General features: G+C 37.0%; 1 protein-coding gene and 1 long non-coding RNA gene across 3 annotated transcripts in view; one reads left to right on the forward strand and one right to left on the reverse strand.

Moving 5' to 3' along the window:
• Positions 1 to 14,286, forward strand: part of LOC103552784 (transmembrane serine protease 11A) — a 50,030-nt gene that overhangs the window by 32,696 nt on the left and 3,048 nt on the right. Inside the window, exons 6-8 of the mRNA XM_070612800.1 lie at positions 3,712 to 3,883; positions 8,839 to 9,098; positions 13,319 to 13,461. Coding sequence (XP_070468901.1) covers positions 3,712 to 3,883; positions 8,839 to 9,098; positions 13,319 to 13,461 — 575 coding nt within the window. The remainder of the gene's footprint in view (positions 1 to 3,711; positions 3,884 to 8,838; positions 9,099 to 13,318; positions 13,462 to 14,286) is intronic.
• Positions 1 to 14,286, reverse strand: part of LOC139082305 (uncharacterized) — a 28,984-nt gene that overhangs the window by 5,774 nt on the left and 8,924 nt on the right. The gene's annotated exons all lie outside the window — the stretch shown is intronic.

Genomic DNA, 14,286 nt, shown 5'->3' on the forward strand with positions numbered 1-14,286 from the left:
GTGCTCCAGTTCCCATATGTTACTTGTAGCATGTAGAGCCCTGAATACTAACTAAATTACTTTCAGCTCAGAAGTGTGTTAGAGGGTTACTTTCAAGACTGAGGTGTTAATATTTCTTTTCTCTCCTAGACTTGGAAAGTAAAAATATTTGGTCACAATTAGACATCTTTAATAGCCAGTTACTTGAGGATGGGTAGCTTACCTCCGGGTGTAATTATTCTCCCTAAAAATTCAATCCTTAAAAATCCATTACACTCAAAACCATTACACTTAACCTGATGTCATTCCTGGAAAGGGGTGATTTGCATCTTGCTCAAACTAAGCTGAAGAAGGCTTAACTGAAGAATTCCAGCATTATACTATTTTTCATTTTAATGCATTAGTAACATGGATATTAAATTAGCTTTTAAAAAAAATGAAACAACATTTACTACCTTAAAACTACATTTGACAGAAAATTGAGTTCCTTCCATAGAGTAAGCATTGAGAATCTGTCCTGAGCAATTGATTCTTCACCATATAATGATTTGGGCATAGCTTTAAGGGTATCCTTGAATTGGATATTTTCAAAACTCCCACTTTGCAAAGTTTATCATCACTAGTTTCCCAAGTGGGATTTATAGAACGTAAGTAGAAGGAAATATTCTTATTTTGCACAATGGGAAGTTAGATGCAAAGGATATGAGTCTGAGAACCATGGCACTGATAGAAATAAGTGCAACAGTTTATAAGGCATTTTATCATGAAATCACAGTTTTCATGCAATCTTCCAGCAACTTAAGTTTAAATGTCCACGTTCCTTTATCAGATTCCTAACTTTGTTGGAAATTCACAGAAGTTAATCCTAGATTCTGTCCAATAATTGGCCTTTACCAATATTCAGCAGATAATTGGATGAGAATACACAATAGTTTATTCTTCAGAAAAAAATCATTTTGATAATTTAGGAACTGTGTTTTAGAAGCATTTTATTTTATTTTGAGGAAGATTAGCCTTGAGCTAACTGCTGCCAATCCTCCTCTTTTTGCTGAGGAAGACTGGCCCTGAGCAAACATCTGTGCCCATCTTCCTCTACTTTATATGTGGGACGCCTACCACAGCATGGCTTGCCAAGCAGTGCCATGTCCACACACGGGATCTGACCTGGCAAACCCCGGGCCTTCAAGGCGGAAGGTGCGCACTTAACCACTGCACCACCGGGCCAGCCCCTAGAAGTATTTTAAATATAGTTTATGTGGGAGCTTTCAAAGTTTTTTTCATTTCTAATTGCTGTGACCAAAGAAGGGCTTATGTGAAATCTTAAATAAACAGAAGAGATCAAAGCAGACCTGTTCTGATTGAGGCTGGGTTTGAGTCTGGAGACCCCACCTACTTGCTCCCTCTTTCTCCGCTTTCTCTATCTCCTGAAGTAAATCCAAAGAGGATTTATCCTGCACCAGTGGAAAACCACTATTCTTTATTAATATAAACTATTCGTGGGTGTTAATCATCCACTAGTTTTGCCTTAATCATCCACTGCTTGGGGTATTATCCACCTAATTAGAGGTTGAGGTTGCCCATAATTCTCTGCAAATCTTGTACACATATCCTGTTATATCAGGTAGCCATTCTCCTGACTGATCTATGTGCTCAACTGTCTAGAATACACATATGGTCAGTATCCCCTAATAATTTCGGATCATTGAGATCAACCAGGAGAATATCAAATCATCATTCTTTGCTCTATTTCATTTTTCAGCAATGAGCTCATCAACAGGGAAGCTAACTGTCCAAGCATGTAAGTCTAGTTAGCTTATAAAAATAAGTTCAATTTCCACATCAGAAAGGACATCTTCAAATATTAGCTCATAATTTCCCACCCATGTCCCACATTTTCTTTGGGAGAGAATAACAATTGGGCAATAGATGGAGATACTGTTTTTCTAACTCTGAGACTGACCTTTTCATCATGTTCAAGAAAAACATTTTTCATGGTGGAAATTTGGGGAGCAATTTGAAGAAATTATGTATTTCTGGTTTGGAATAAATGGGCTTGCTTTTCTAACTTTTTTAATGCTGTGAAACGTGCTTTCTGCTGAGAAACAAAATAAGGAGAAAGTGATAAATGGGGAGGAGATAGACCCCATCATCTGTGATTGGCCTATAAAATTTGCTTAATATACTCATCTTCATGGTTGACAGCAGCTCCACTTGCTTATTTCATATCACTGTGACCTAAATTTTGAAAGATTTTATAAAAGTTTTGATGAATTTGAACAAAAGTGTTTATGCATTTGCGTCTGTGTCTTACAAACACACTATACATTTTTACTCATTTACTTATTCATTCATTCAACAAATATCTTTTTAACATCTACCGAGTGCCAGAAAGTGAATACCACTGTGAATAACACATGATCCCTCCTCTAAAATTAAGAGTTAGAAGGTAGGGGAAGACATAAATAAATCAGGAAATGTTAAGATAGTGTGATAAATGTTACGACAGAGAGTGCACAGTGCTGTGAGAGTCAGTCACAGAGTCAGCTAACCTGCTCTTGTGGGATCAGAAAGTGATTTCTGAGACAGGAGAGCGGAGAGGCCATGAATCAAGTGACAAGTGGGATAAGTGTCCTGGGCAGGGGGAGTAGTATGTAAAAATGTCTTCAGAAAAGTAAGAACATGGTCATTTATTGTAATTGAAAAGTGTCAGTGTGGCTGGAACATAGAATGGGAGTTGAGCGATATGGGAAAGGGATATGATTAATAGTAATCAAGGATCAGAACCATGCTGAAACATTTCGACTTTATTTGGAGGGCAATGAGAGGTCACTGAAGGGTTTTACACGTATCAGAAAGATCATTCAGTTTTTGGTGGGGAGAACAGATTGGCGGAGCAAGACTAGAGGCAGGGAGATGCACTGGGAGGCTGTCGCAGTCCCCAAGATGACAAATGTGGTAGTCTAAATGAAAGTGATGGCAGAGAGATGGAGATTTCTAAAATGTCTGGCCATGGTTGGAGTGTAATCAATATGCGTAAAATGAATTTTCTTTTTTGATACCTAATTAGTTGGAACAAGAATTAAACCTACTGTATGTTCTTTATTAGCACCATGCTCTACACAGGCTTCATTCTTAGCAGGAACCCTAAGCAGCAAAGTAATCTCTGACCTGATGCACATAATAGAGTACACATTTATTCCCACCAACAGTGAGTGTGAGGTTTATGTAAAAACATGGAAACTTCCATCCTGAAGAGTGAGAGACTAGTCATGACACATTAACCCATGTACACCTTAGGAACTGGTCACCCAGAAAAAAATATGGGAATAGGATTTCCAATAAATGGGCAATTATTTGTCTGGCCAGTTCTTCTGGTGAGGACCTCATGTCAAAATAACACAGCTGTATCACCTAAACTGGGAAACAGTCATCTTAGTAGGAGCTCCCAGATCACCTAAATAATTGACACTGCAAGTCCTCAGGACACACACTTTGTGAAGTGTCAACCCTTTGCAGCTTAACTTAGCTTCAGGAAGCAATATATATCCACATCTATAAATATGCAGAGTGAGCAATACATCAACATATTGGGAAATACAGAGGATAGATATTAATATTGTACATGTTTATATAATGATAAATGCAAATATTGCATTGCAGCACTCTATTAGGTTCTCTATATCAAAGATTATAGAGACATTTCTTATAACTTAATGATCTCATCTCTTTCAGGTTGTGGTAAACGAGTTGCTCCATTAATAGTCAACAGAATAATGTCGGGAGAAATTGCGGCCAAGGCTGCCTGGCCTTGGCAAGCTTCCCTTCAGCTTAATAACGTCCATCAGTGTGGGGCCACCTTGATTAGTAATACATGGCTCATCACTGCAGCACACTGCTTTAAGAAGTAAGTTATTGACCTTAAGTTGGACCCCACTACTGCTAAAAAAAATTCTGGGTTTTACTATGTTCTTTTTTTTAGGTATGCCTTTTGTGTGTGTGTGTGATGAAGAAGATTGGCCCTGAGCTAACATCTGTTGCCAATCTTCCTCTTTTTATTTTTTTCTTCTCCCCAAAGCCCCAGTACATAGCTATACATCCTAGTTGTAAATCCCTCTAGTTCTTTCATGTGTGATTCTGTCACAGCTTGGCTTGATGAGGAGTGCTAGGTCCATGCCCAGGATCCAAACCAGTGAACCCCAGGCCACTGAAGCGGAGCAGGCAATAGGAGATGGCCCCTATTATGTTCTGATTAATAATCAATGCCCCCGGATATTGTTGATACAAAATGAGAAAAACTTCTTTCAGGTTCTTCTCTAAAATAACGTTACACTAGTACGCTTATTTGGAAAGTTAGTGGGGGTAGTAGTCATTATCCTAGTATTCATTGATCAGGTCCTCAGAGTTTTAAGTTAAAAAAATGTGTAAGGAAACAGAAGTCATCGTAACAGAAAATATTTACTAATAACATGTATAATTATTGATCCTTTCTCAAACAATCCTCTCCACTTAATACTAGTGTCTGTCGCTGCCAAACACTTGGGCCAGTCTCATGTTGATCATAAATAATCAAATTAATTACAAAGTGAAATTGAAATCTTCAATGGATGTAGGGAGTTGGTAATTGTGATAACAAAGAATTGCTCAAATCAAATGGACATATAAAGATCTGGTAGAAGTAGAGCAGTTAACAACCAAAATAAGAAAATTACCAGGATGATAAGGGCAGGCACTTCAAAAGAGATTCCCGTGAGTGATAAAGGACTAAGAGAGGCCCTTGGACTTCCCCATGAAACCTTCACATAATATAGCACCTCTTGACACTGTTGCTACAAAAGGCAAACTGGAAGTAAAGATAGCATTATGCTATCATACAATTGTTTCAAATGAACTTAACATTTGATTAATTCTTTATTCATTCTGAGCACAATTGCAGCATAAATTTTATTAAATATAAAGTGTCTGTTTTTTCATAATTTTAGTTTTACCTTTCAAGATAATACCAGTCAGATCTTTTTATTACCATACATTTAAAATTCTGGATGTCTTTCTAAGTAGATTCACTTTATGACCTTTCTCTAGTACCAATTATCATGGTGATAACAAGGGCTTCCTGGGCATCTCTGTAAAGCAGTTGGCAGCAGGCCTTAGTGGATAAAACATTGTCCCCGACAGCATGAGAGCTGGATCTGATCTCTGACTTTGGGCATGTTATTAAACCATAGTATGTTAGGAAATAGATGGACTCGATCTTCTCAAGTTCCTTTTGAGCTCCAAAATTCTGATTTTTGATACCACAGTAAATTCAGTCTACCTATGAGTCTAAATCTATATAGAGACTTAGATTCTTAAAGCTCAAAGACATGAAAGCTCAATAGGCTGTTATGTTAGAAAGTACAGAAATCCCTTATTCAGGTGCTTAGTTTGGGATGAATATGTCAAAGCAATAGAGAGCTTACAAGCTCCAAAGTTGGCCAATTTTGTGGTAGATAGTTCTACTTTTGCAAATATTTCTGTAATATTGAAAACCAGATCTGCAATCTAATAACTTTTATCTATTGAAGTTTATTCTTTCATCTGGAACAACAGGGATCAAATTTATTTCTCATCCATAGAATAGCTGTTTCTTAGTTTCTCTTTTTCAGGCCAAACATTATAAAATGAATGAGAATCTCCAAACCATATGTGAAAATAAATATCACTACTTTATTTCACAGCATCAACTTCCAGATGTCCCACCATCTTGGTTCTTCCCTGAATGTTCTTGATTTTGTCAATGTCTCCCTGAAAATGTGCTTCTAAGAACTAAACACCCTTCTCAAGATAGATAGTATGACTAATGTCATAATGACAAAGTAAAATGGAAGGCTTCTAGAAAAAATAAAATAATATAAATTGAATGCAAGGGTAATAGGTAGTTCAGTAACTAAACAACTCTGTCCAAAGGATGATGATTCAGAATTGCTGTTGAAATACAGAGGATACTTTTTATGGCCCATGAAAGATCTCAACCCTGCACAATGTCCTAGACAATATATTTTCTGGGCTTGACAGATGATGTGGAAGTTACGCTTAACAAAGTGGCTGACGACATACACTGGAAGGGAAAATGAATGTATGGTAAGAAAAACAAAAAAACTTCAAAAGAACTTTAATTATGTTAGAGTAACAAGCAAGAACTAAATGATTGATTTTAACAGGTATAAATACAAGGCTCTAACTAGAATAAAAAAAAAAAATCCAAGTATATCAGTCCAGAAAGCAGGTATGTGCCTTAACAGGTGAAAATTGCTTAGAAATTTTTGTTGGAAGTAGCCCACTGTGAGTCTGTTGTTTACAAAACTACATTATGATTTAGACTCCATTAAAAGAAACACAGAACCCAGAATAAATGAGATGTTAGACTCTTTGTTGATCAGATCCTGCCTGGGATACTGAGTTCTGTCCTCGACAACGTTCTTAAAGAGAACTTGATAAAATAAAATGCCAAGAAAGTAGAGAGTCTTGGATGGTAAAGAAAGATGACAGTATACCCATACAGCCTTGCCCAAAGCATGGTCCACAGACCAGCAGCATTCGCATCACTAGGTAATTTGTTAGCAATGCAAGAATCTCAAGCCCCATCTCCAGCCTACAGAATCAGGAGCTGCATTTTAAAAGACTCCAGTATGCTACAAATATTTGGTTAAGTGATTAAGATTTGTTTTATATAATTCTTACACCCACCTAGCTTGGTAAACTCTGCTTGGTAAGCTCTTTTTCACTGAGGGAAATAAGAAAAGTTAAGTAACTTGCCCAAGGTCACAATGTTAGGTGATGGTGGAGTTGAATACAAGCATATGTCTTCTCCACGGCAAGACCCATCCTTCAAGCATTGGACCAGTGAGAGGACCAAATGACTTTTTATGGCCTTTCCTAGTCTGAGATTATCTGATATTAGTACAGTCTAATATTGAGTTAAAACTTTAAGAAGCCTCATCATATGATTGGTTATTTTTAAGCTAATAATCAACAAAATTCCAAGATCCTTTTTATAGGGATGGTTTCCAGACCAGGTGGCACCACTTTGAATTTTTACAATTTATTTAAGGATCTAAATTACTATTTTATATTTATCACCATTAAATTGCATCCTGTTGATTTGGGCCCAGATTAAAAATTTCGAAAATTTATTTGTAATCTTCACTTAGCATCACTCATGTAAGTTTTTCTTTCAGGTTTGTCACCTATAAAGGTAATAAACATAAGCTGTATTAAATAGTATCAGGCCATTGTTTGAAAGTTCTCAAATGATCACTCCCATTTGAGTAAATACAATTCAAGGTCTGTACTTCGCATTTCCATGTTCAAAATATTTGATTTATGTTGAGTTCATCTAGGCATAATTAAGTTGAGGGAGCAGATTTGTACCAATAAAACTCACAAAAGATTGATTTATAAACAAAAAGTCGATGTATTTATGCTACATGAACAACTGTGTTTCACAAACCAATTTTTATTTCGCTTTTCTCATTATTTTTGCACATCGAAATTGTGTACAAAAACAATATTTTTAATTGCCTTAAAAATAACAAGACTCTCAACATAATTAACAGCTGTCAGATTAGACTGAAACCTCACTGATAGGTTTATATGTTTCTTTCTATGACTAAAGCTACCTGTTAAGAAGTAATTAGGTTGAGAAACAAGTATCCATATGGGCAGTATCTGTCTCCTTGCTTATCCCTCATGGATAGTGTTAGTTCAATTAACTAGTTAAAGAACATTAATCTTGCTGTTAATAAACAGATTTTGGTGGGAGACCATGTCCTATAAAAAGAAGAGCAGAGAGAGGCAAGAAGACATGCGATACTAGGCAAACAGTTTAAACCACCTAGGCCTTATTTTCCTTAAGTGTAAAACGAGGGCTTTACTAGATGATCTTTCATTACTAGATGACCTTTCCAATCCCTATATATACCATGATCCACCAGTTGCTCAAGCCCACAAGCTAGAAGTCACCCACAGTTAATCATCTCTCACAGGATTTCTGACAGCTTTTACCTCATCCATTCTTGCCCTCCAACAATCTATTCTCCAGAAAGAACCAACGTGCTTTTTTTAAAAATGTAAATGAAACTACATCACTCTTGGTTTAAAATTAGCCAGTGAATTCCCAAATCACTTGAACAAAATCCAAGCACTTTATTCATGACCTAAGACACTCTAGAATCTGGTCCCCACCTACCTCTCCAACCTCATTCCCCACCATTCTTCCCTTGTGTCCTGAACTGTAGCCCATCTGGTCTAAGGCCTTGGAAAATTTGCCTGGAAACTTGTGTCCCCATCTTCTCACAGCTGACTTCTCGTCAAACATGTCTCAGTCCAAATGTCATGCTCTTAAGAGACTCATCCAACTACCCCTTGTACGCCATTTCATTGCCATATTTTATTCTATTCATAGCCCTTATAACTGTTTGAAGTTATTTCTCTGTTAACTTGTTTTGTTCTTTTTCCTTCACTGGACTTGAATACTTCCACCAACAAGGACCTTTTCTTTCTTGTTCACCACTTTATCCCCAGCACTTTGAATTAGACTCAGCACATAAATGTTCAATAAATATTTGCTGAAGAGATAAATGAATGACATTTTATGTGCTTCATAGTTCTAAAATTCAATAATTCTATAGTGATTTCTAGCTCTAAGATGCTGTTTGTATACATTTTCTCTTATAAAATAGTAGCAATAGACATATTTATAATGGTCAAAGAAAACTATCATTGCAATGAAGTAATTTTAGGATGGAGTTTTCTCTATTATTAGCCTATGTGCAATTACTGTAGTGCAGTTCATATATTCTGTTCATTTCTAACCTTTTCCAGTAATGCAAATCCACGTGAATGGACTGTTAGCTTTGGAACAACAATCAACCCTTCATTAATGAAAAGAAATATCAAAAGAATCATTGTCCATGAGAGGTACCACTCCCCAGCAAGAGAGTGCGATATTGCTGTTGTGCAGTTCTCTCCCAGAGTCACCTTTACAGATGATGTCCGCCGGGTTTGTTTGCCAGAAGCCTCTGCGTCCTTCCAACCAAATTCAACTGTCTATATCACAGGGTTTGGAGCACTTTTCTATGGTGGTGGGTACCTCAAAAAGCATCATAGAGCACTAAGCACTATTTAGGGCAGTGTGATTTAATCTCCACGAATATTATCTTGCCAGCCATTTCCACACAGCTTGGTTGGATTTGTTAGGGCTTTTGTTTTGCAAGTGACAATAAAATGGCAAATTTGGCCCTTATAATTTGGAAGTCAAGAGATGAGATGAGTCTGGCTTCAGATACAGTTGGATTCAGGAGTTCGTATTATGTCATCAGGCTCTGAAGCTCTGAATCTTTCCATTTCTTGGCTCTATTGTCCCCTAGGTCATCTTCATATAGAGGGATTCTAGCTCCTCACAGTGGCAAAGATGGCCAACAGCAGCTCAGGGTTTACATCATCTCCACCTAGCAGATGCCAAGGGAAGAATATGCCCCTCTCTTTGCCGGAATCTACATTAATCCCTGAAAAGGTCTCTTTGCGTCCAGCTTGTGTCCAGGGGTGCTTGGATTGACTGGCTAACTCAAATACTCCTCCTATGCCCATACCAAGAAGGAAGGTGTGTGATTGGCAGCCTTGTCAGAATCATATGGAATGAGGGAGAGGCAGTATTAAAAGGGTGAGCTTTGAGGAAGACATTAAAGAAGTAAATGTTCCCTCAGCCACACTGAAATCTATTTTTATGTGCCATTCTTTATGCAATGCCAGGTATACATCTGATATGTTGTAATGCTTATCACACCTTCACTCCAAGACTCCCTCACTTTGAGCCCCATCTCTGTGAGCCTCCTCTCTCTATCCTTTCCATTTCTCCTCCCTTTGGTTTGCTCCATCACTCATTTTCACTTTCATGAATCACCTTGCAAATTTTTCTTTGGCTCAGCTACAACCTCCAGTTGCAGAAAAATCTGTTTCAGAACTAAAGAGACTAATTTAGTGATCAGGAATGACAATACTATGTAGAGATAAATCGTCTCTGATAACAAAGCTTCCTTTGCCCTCTATAAATTGACTTAAGTTGATATACTAACTTAATTTCCAAAGAAATACAAGTGACCTTATTTTTGAATGTTTTTTGGGAATATTTAGTCAGAGACACTCTGGATTCTAAAGTCTGGTCCAGGTACATACATGTAACAACAGCAAGAGAGCTTCTTTAACTCTGGGACTGAAAAGTTAAGACATTGCCTTCTGAGAATAACAAAATCCACTCACAGATCTTTATACAATTTATTTACATACAATAAGCTCTAAAGAATAAACCTTTAATTCTCAGTCTCCACTACAGAACTAGGAATACCTTTCACTAATGTGGCCGAGAATAGGCTCGACGGCCTCTAGACTTTCTCCAGAAGTACCATGTGGTTTCATTCCATATTACACATGCTGAGACTTCTATTGCTTTCTTTAAGGGCATATTACCAATCACAGAAATTATTACTAATAGCTTAGTAATCCCAGAGGTGGCTGAGTAGAGCTGTAAGCCTGACACCTCTATGTCCACACTTTCTGATGGGTTTTCTCCTAAGATCGAGTTTGCATTCTCTGCTTCATGATGCTGGGAGGGGCATCTTAGATTCCCTTTAGCTTGTTGGGAAGAATCATTTCTGGCCAGGAGTTTGAGGTTGACACAGAAATATATCTGCTGGAACACTTTTTGAATAGTGACAGAATCTAACTGACATGTACAGAACACTATACTGAACAACAGAATACCCACTTTTTTCAAGCATCCATGGAACATTCACCAAGATAGACCATACCTAGTTTCATAAAACAATCCTCAACAAATTTAAAGGAACTGAAATCATACTTTGTATGCTCTCTGATCATAATGGAATCAAACTAGAAACCAGTAACAACAAGATAACAGGATAATCGCCAAATGCTTAGAAATTAACCAACACACTTCTAAATAATCCATAGGTCAAAGAGGAAGTCTTGAAGAAATAGTTAAATATACATAGAACTGAATGAAAATGAAAAAACAACATATCAATATATGTAGGATGCAGCTAAAACAGTGCAGAGAGGGAAATTTATAGCAAATGTGGACGTTAGAAAAGAATAAAGGTTTCAAAGCAATAAGCTAAGTTGCTAATTCAAGAAACCAGAAGAGAAAAATAAATATAAAACAAGCAGAAGGAAGGAACTAATAAAGATAAGAGTAGAAATGAATAAAATTGAAAGCAAGAAAATAATTGAGAAAATCAATTAAATAAAAAGCTCATTCTTTGAAAAGAATCAATACTTTGTGAGAAATGTCACTAAGCGTTCCCGCACAGTTGAGAAATAGTTAAAAGATAGCCAGGATTTATGGGATATACTGTTCATAACTTTTTTCCAACTAGTTTTCTGAAAAAGGTATGAATTTACACTGTCACCTACAATTTGTAGATTGTCGATTTCACCTTACCCTTCCTGGCACTGGACATGAATTTTGTTAACTGATAAAGTAGTAGGCAAAAAAAAATTACACCAATTGTATTCAAAGAACAGAATAATTTGAGCACTTTTTAAACATTTTAGCAAAAACTTCTCCAGAAATAAATCCTGAATTGGTATTCTACAGAAATTGGTGTCTGTATTAGTTTTCTACTGCTGTATAACAAATGACTGCAAATTTAACAGCTTAAAACCAGTACCCATGTATTATCTCACAGTTTCAGTGGGTCAGAAGTCCAGACACAGCTTAGTTGTGTCCTCTTCTCAGGGACTCACAAAATAACAACAAGATATTGGCTGGGTTTGTGGCCTCATCTGCAGCTCTGGGTTCTCTTCAAAGTTCACTGGTTGTTGGTGGAATTCAGTTTCTTGCAGCTGTAGAACATGTGGAAGTTTGCTTCTTCAACGCTGTTAGGAAAAAGTCTCTGAACTCAGGGAAGGCCTAAGCCCTTTGTAAAAGGGCTTACTTGGGGGCCAGCCCCATGGCCAAGTGGTTAAAGTTCCATGCACTCCACTTCGGCAGCCCAGGCTTTGCTGGTTTGGATATGGGGTGCAGACCTACTCCACTCGTCAGCCATGCAGTGGCAGCAACCCACATACAAAGTGGAGGAAGACTGGCACAGATGTTAGCTCAGGGCTAATCTTCCTTAGGCAAAAAAAAGAGGAGGATTGGCAATGGATGTTAGCTCAGCGTGAATCTTCCTCACAAAATAAATAAGTAAACAAATAAATAATAAAAATAAAAGAGCTCATTTGACTAGGTCAGGTCAACCTTGGATAATATCCCTTTTGATGAACTCACTGTCAGACTGATTATATCTTAATTACATCTGCAAAATTTCCTCACCTGTGCTGTCCTACATAAACTAATCATAATCATATTCACAGATCACACCCATACTTGGAGGGAAGGAGATGACATAGGAATCTTGGGGATCATCGTAGAATTTTGTCTACTACAGTGTCAGTCTCCTGATCAGTGTATGGTTTGATATAAAGAATCTCTGAATGCTTGTAATATTCTTCATTTCCACCATAGGCAGTTGTCTTCCTGCCGTAATATTGGTTTCTACAACTCAGGATCTAGTTTATAATCAGGAGTCCCAGAATTGTAATACATAAGAAATGAAATGATTGCTTTTAAATGTCATGTGTGGAAGTTCTTCATAAAATGTAAAGGGTAAAAGTAAATATACATAGTATTATGGTTTTATCAAGCCAAGGGAAAAAACGATCTAGACCTGCAAAGTTCCTGAGAATAACATAGAATCCACAAATACAAACTTTACTTTAAAAAATAAAGCTTCTGGGCCAGCCCTGGTGGCCTAGTGGTTAAGTTCAGCAGCTCGGTTCCGTGTCGGCCACCCAGGTTCGGTTCCCAGGCGCGGACCTACACCACTTATCAGCGGCCATGCTATGATGGTGGCTCACACACAAAATAGAGGAAGGTTGGCACAGATGTTAGCTCAGGGTGAATCTTCCTCAGCATAAATAAATAAATAAATAAATAAATAAATAAATAAACGCCTTCTTAAATACATAAACTGTTTTTAAAGTAAAGGTACAAGCATTTTTCAGGAAAAGAAATAAAATGGGTCTTTTTTGCTAGTATAGGTTGTTTATAAAAATGTGATAAGGCCAATAATTGTCATTTAAATGCACCAGATTTTAAACAGAAATCTCTAGAAACTGTTTACATTAACTTCATTCTGTATTGACAATTTTAGTATGAAAAAGATTAGAAAAAAGTCCATTTACTTCATTCTAGCTAAGGATGCTGATTGTAAACACTAAAATCACTTTGTTTTTCCTTAAGGGGAATCCCAAAATAATCTTCGAGAAGCCAGACTGAAAATCATAAGTGATGATGTGTGCAAGCAACCACATGTGTATGGCAGTGATATAAAATTTGGAATGTTTTGTGCTGGATATCTGGAAGGAATTTATGATGCTTGCAGGGTAGGTGGAGAGATTATTTTGATATCATTGACAAAAAACATTTTTATCTGGCTCAAGATATATTCTTTGTTCTTTATATTAGTACAAAACACAGATATCTTGTCAGTTCAAAAATTTTTAAATGCAAATTTCACAACACAAACATATTTTTAAGTGCTTTATTAAGCAAAATGAGATAAGCAAAGAGTTTCTTTGATGCTATCAAACAAACTAACCAATAAAATTAAACTTCCTTAATACCAGAAGTCCAAAGGTTCATAAAGTAGAGTCTCTTTCCTTAAACAGCTCACATCTAGAAAGAAAACAATCATGGATAATGAACTATGATGTGATGTTATAAGTGATTTAATGGAGAGCAAATTTTTTAACTCGAAGGGAACATTCTTGGAGCAAGTATCAAGGAGATGAGACTTAAATGAGCCCTAAAGATAAATAGCTCTTATCCAGTTATAGAATAATAAAAAAAAATTATAGAAAAGAGCATAGCCAAAATTATAAAGGTATGAAATTACATTTCATATTTGACGGAACCCCAAATAATCTGTTGGAGGAGGATGAAGGCTGAGAAGCAGTTAATGCTGAGAAGGTGGGTTAGGCCAGATTGTGAATACCTGGTGCCCTCTCCAATGCCCTCCTCTGTTGGCCAATGTCTACCTGCACATACATTTTCTGACAGATGTATAAAGTGTATTTCTTCCTGGAGGCACTTGCTTTATAATGTGAGATTCTTGAAAACTCTAAGGAGGTGACTCTACCTCTACATGGTGAAATGATGGGAAGTGTACTGTTATCAGGTGGCGGGAAGCCCTGCTTAGGGTCCCACAA

This window comes from Equus przewalskii, chromosome 3 (assembly GCF_037783145.1).
Source record: "Equus przewalskii isolate Varuska chromosome 3, EquPr2, whole genome shotgun sequence".
NCBI classification, from domain to species: Eukaryota; Metazoa; Chordata; class Mammalia; order Perissodactyla; family Equidae; genus Equus; species Equus przewalskii.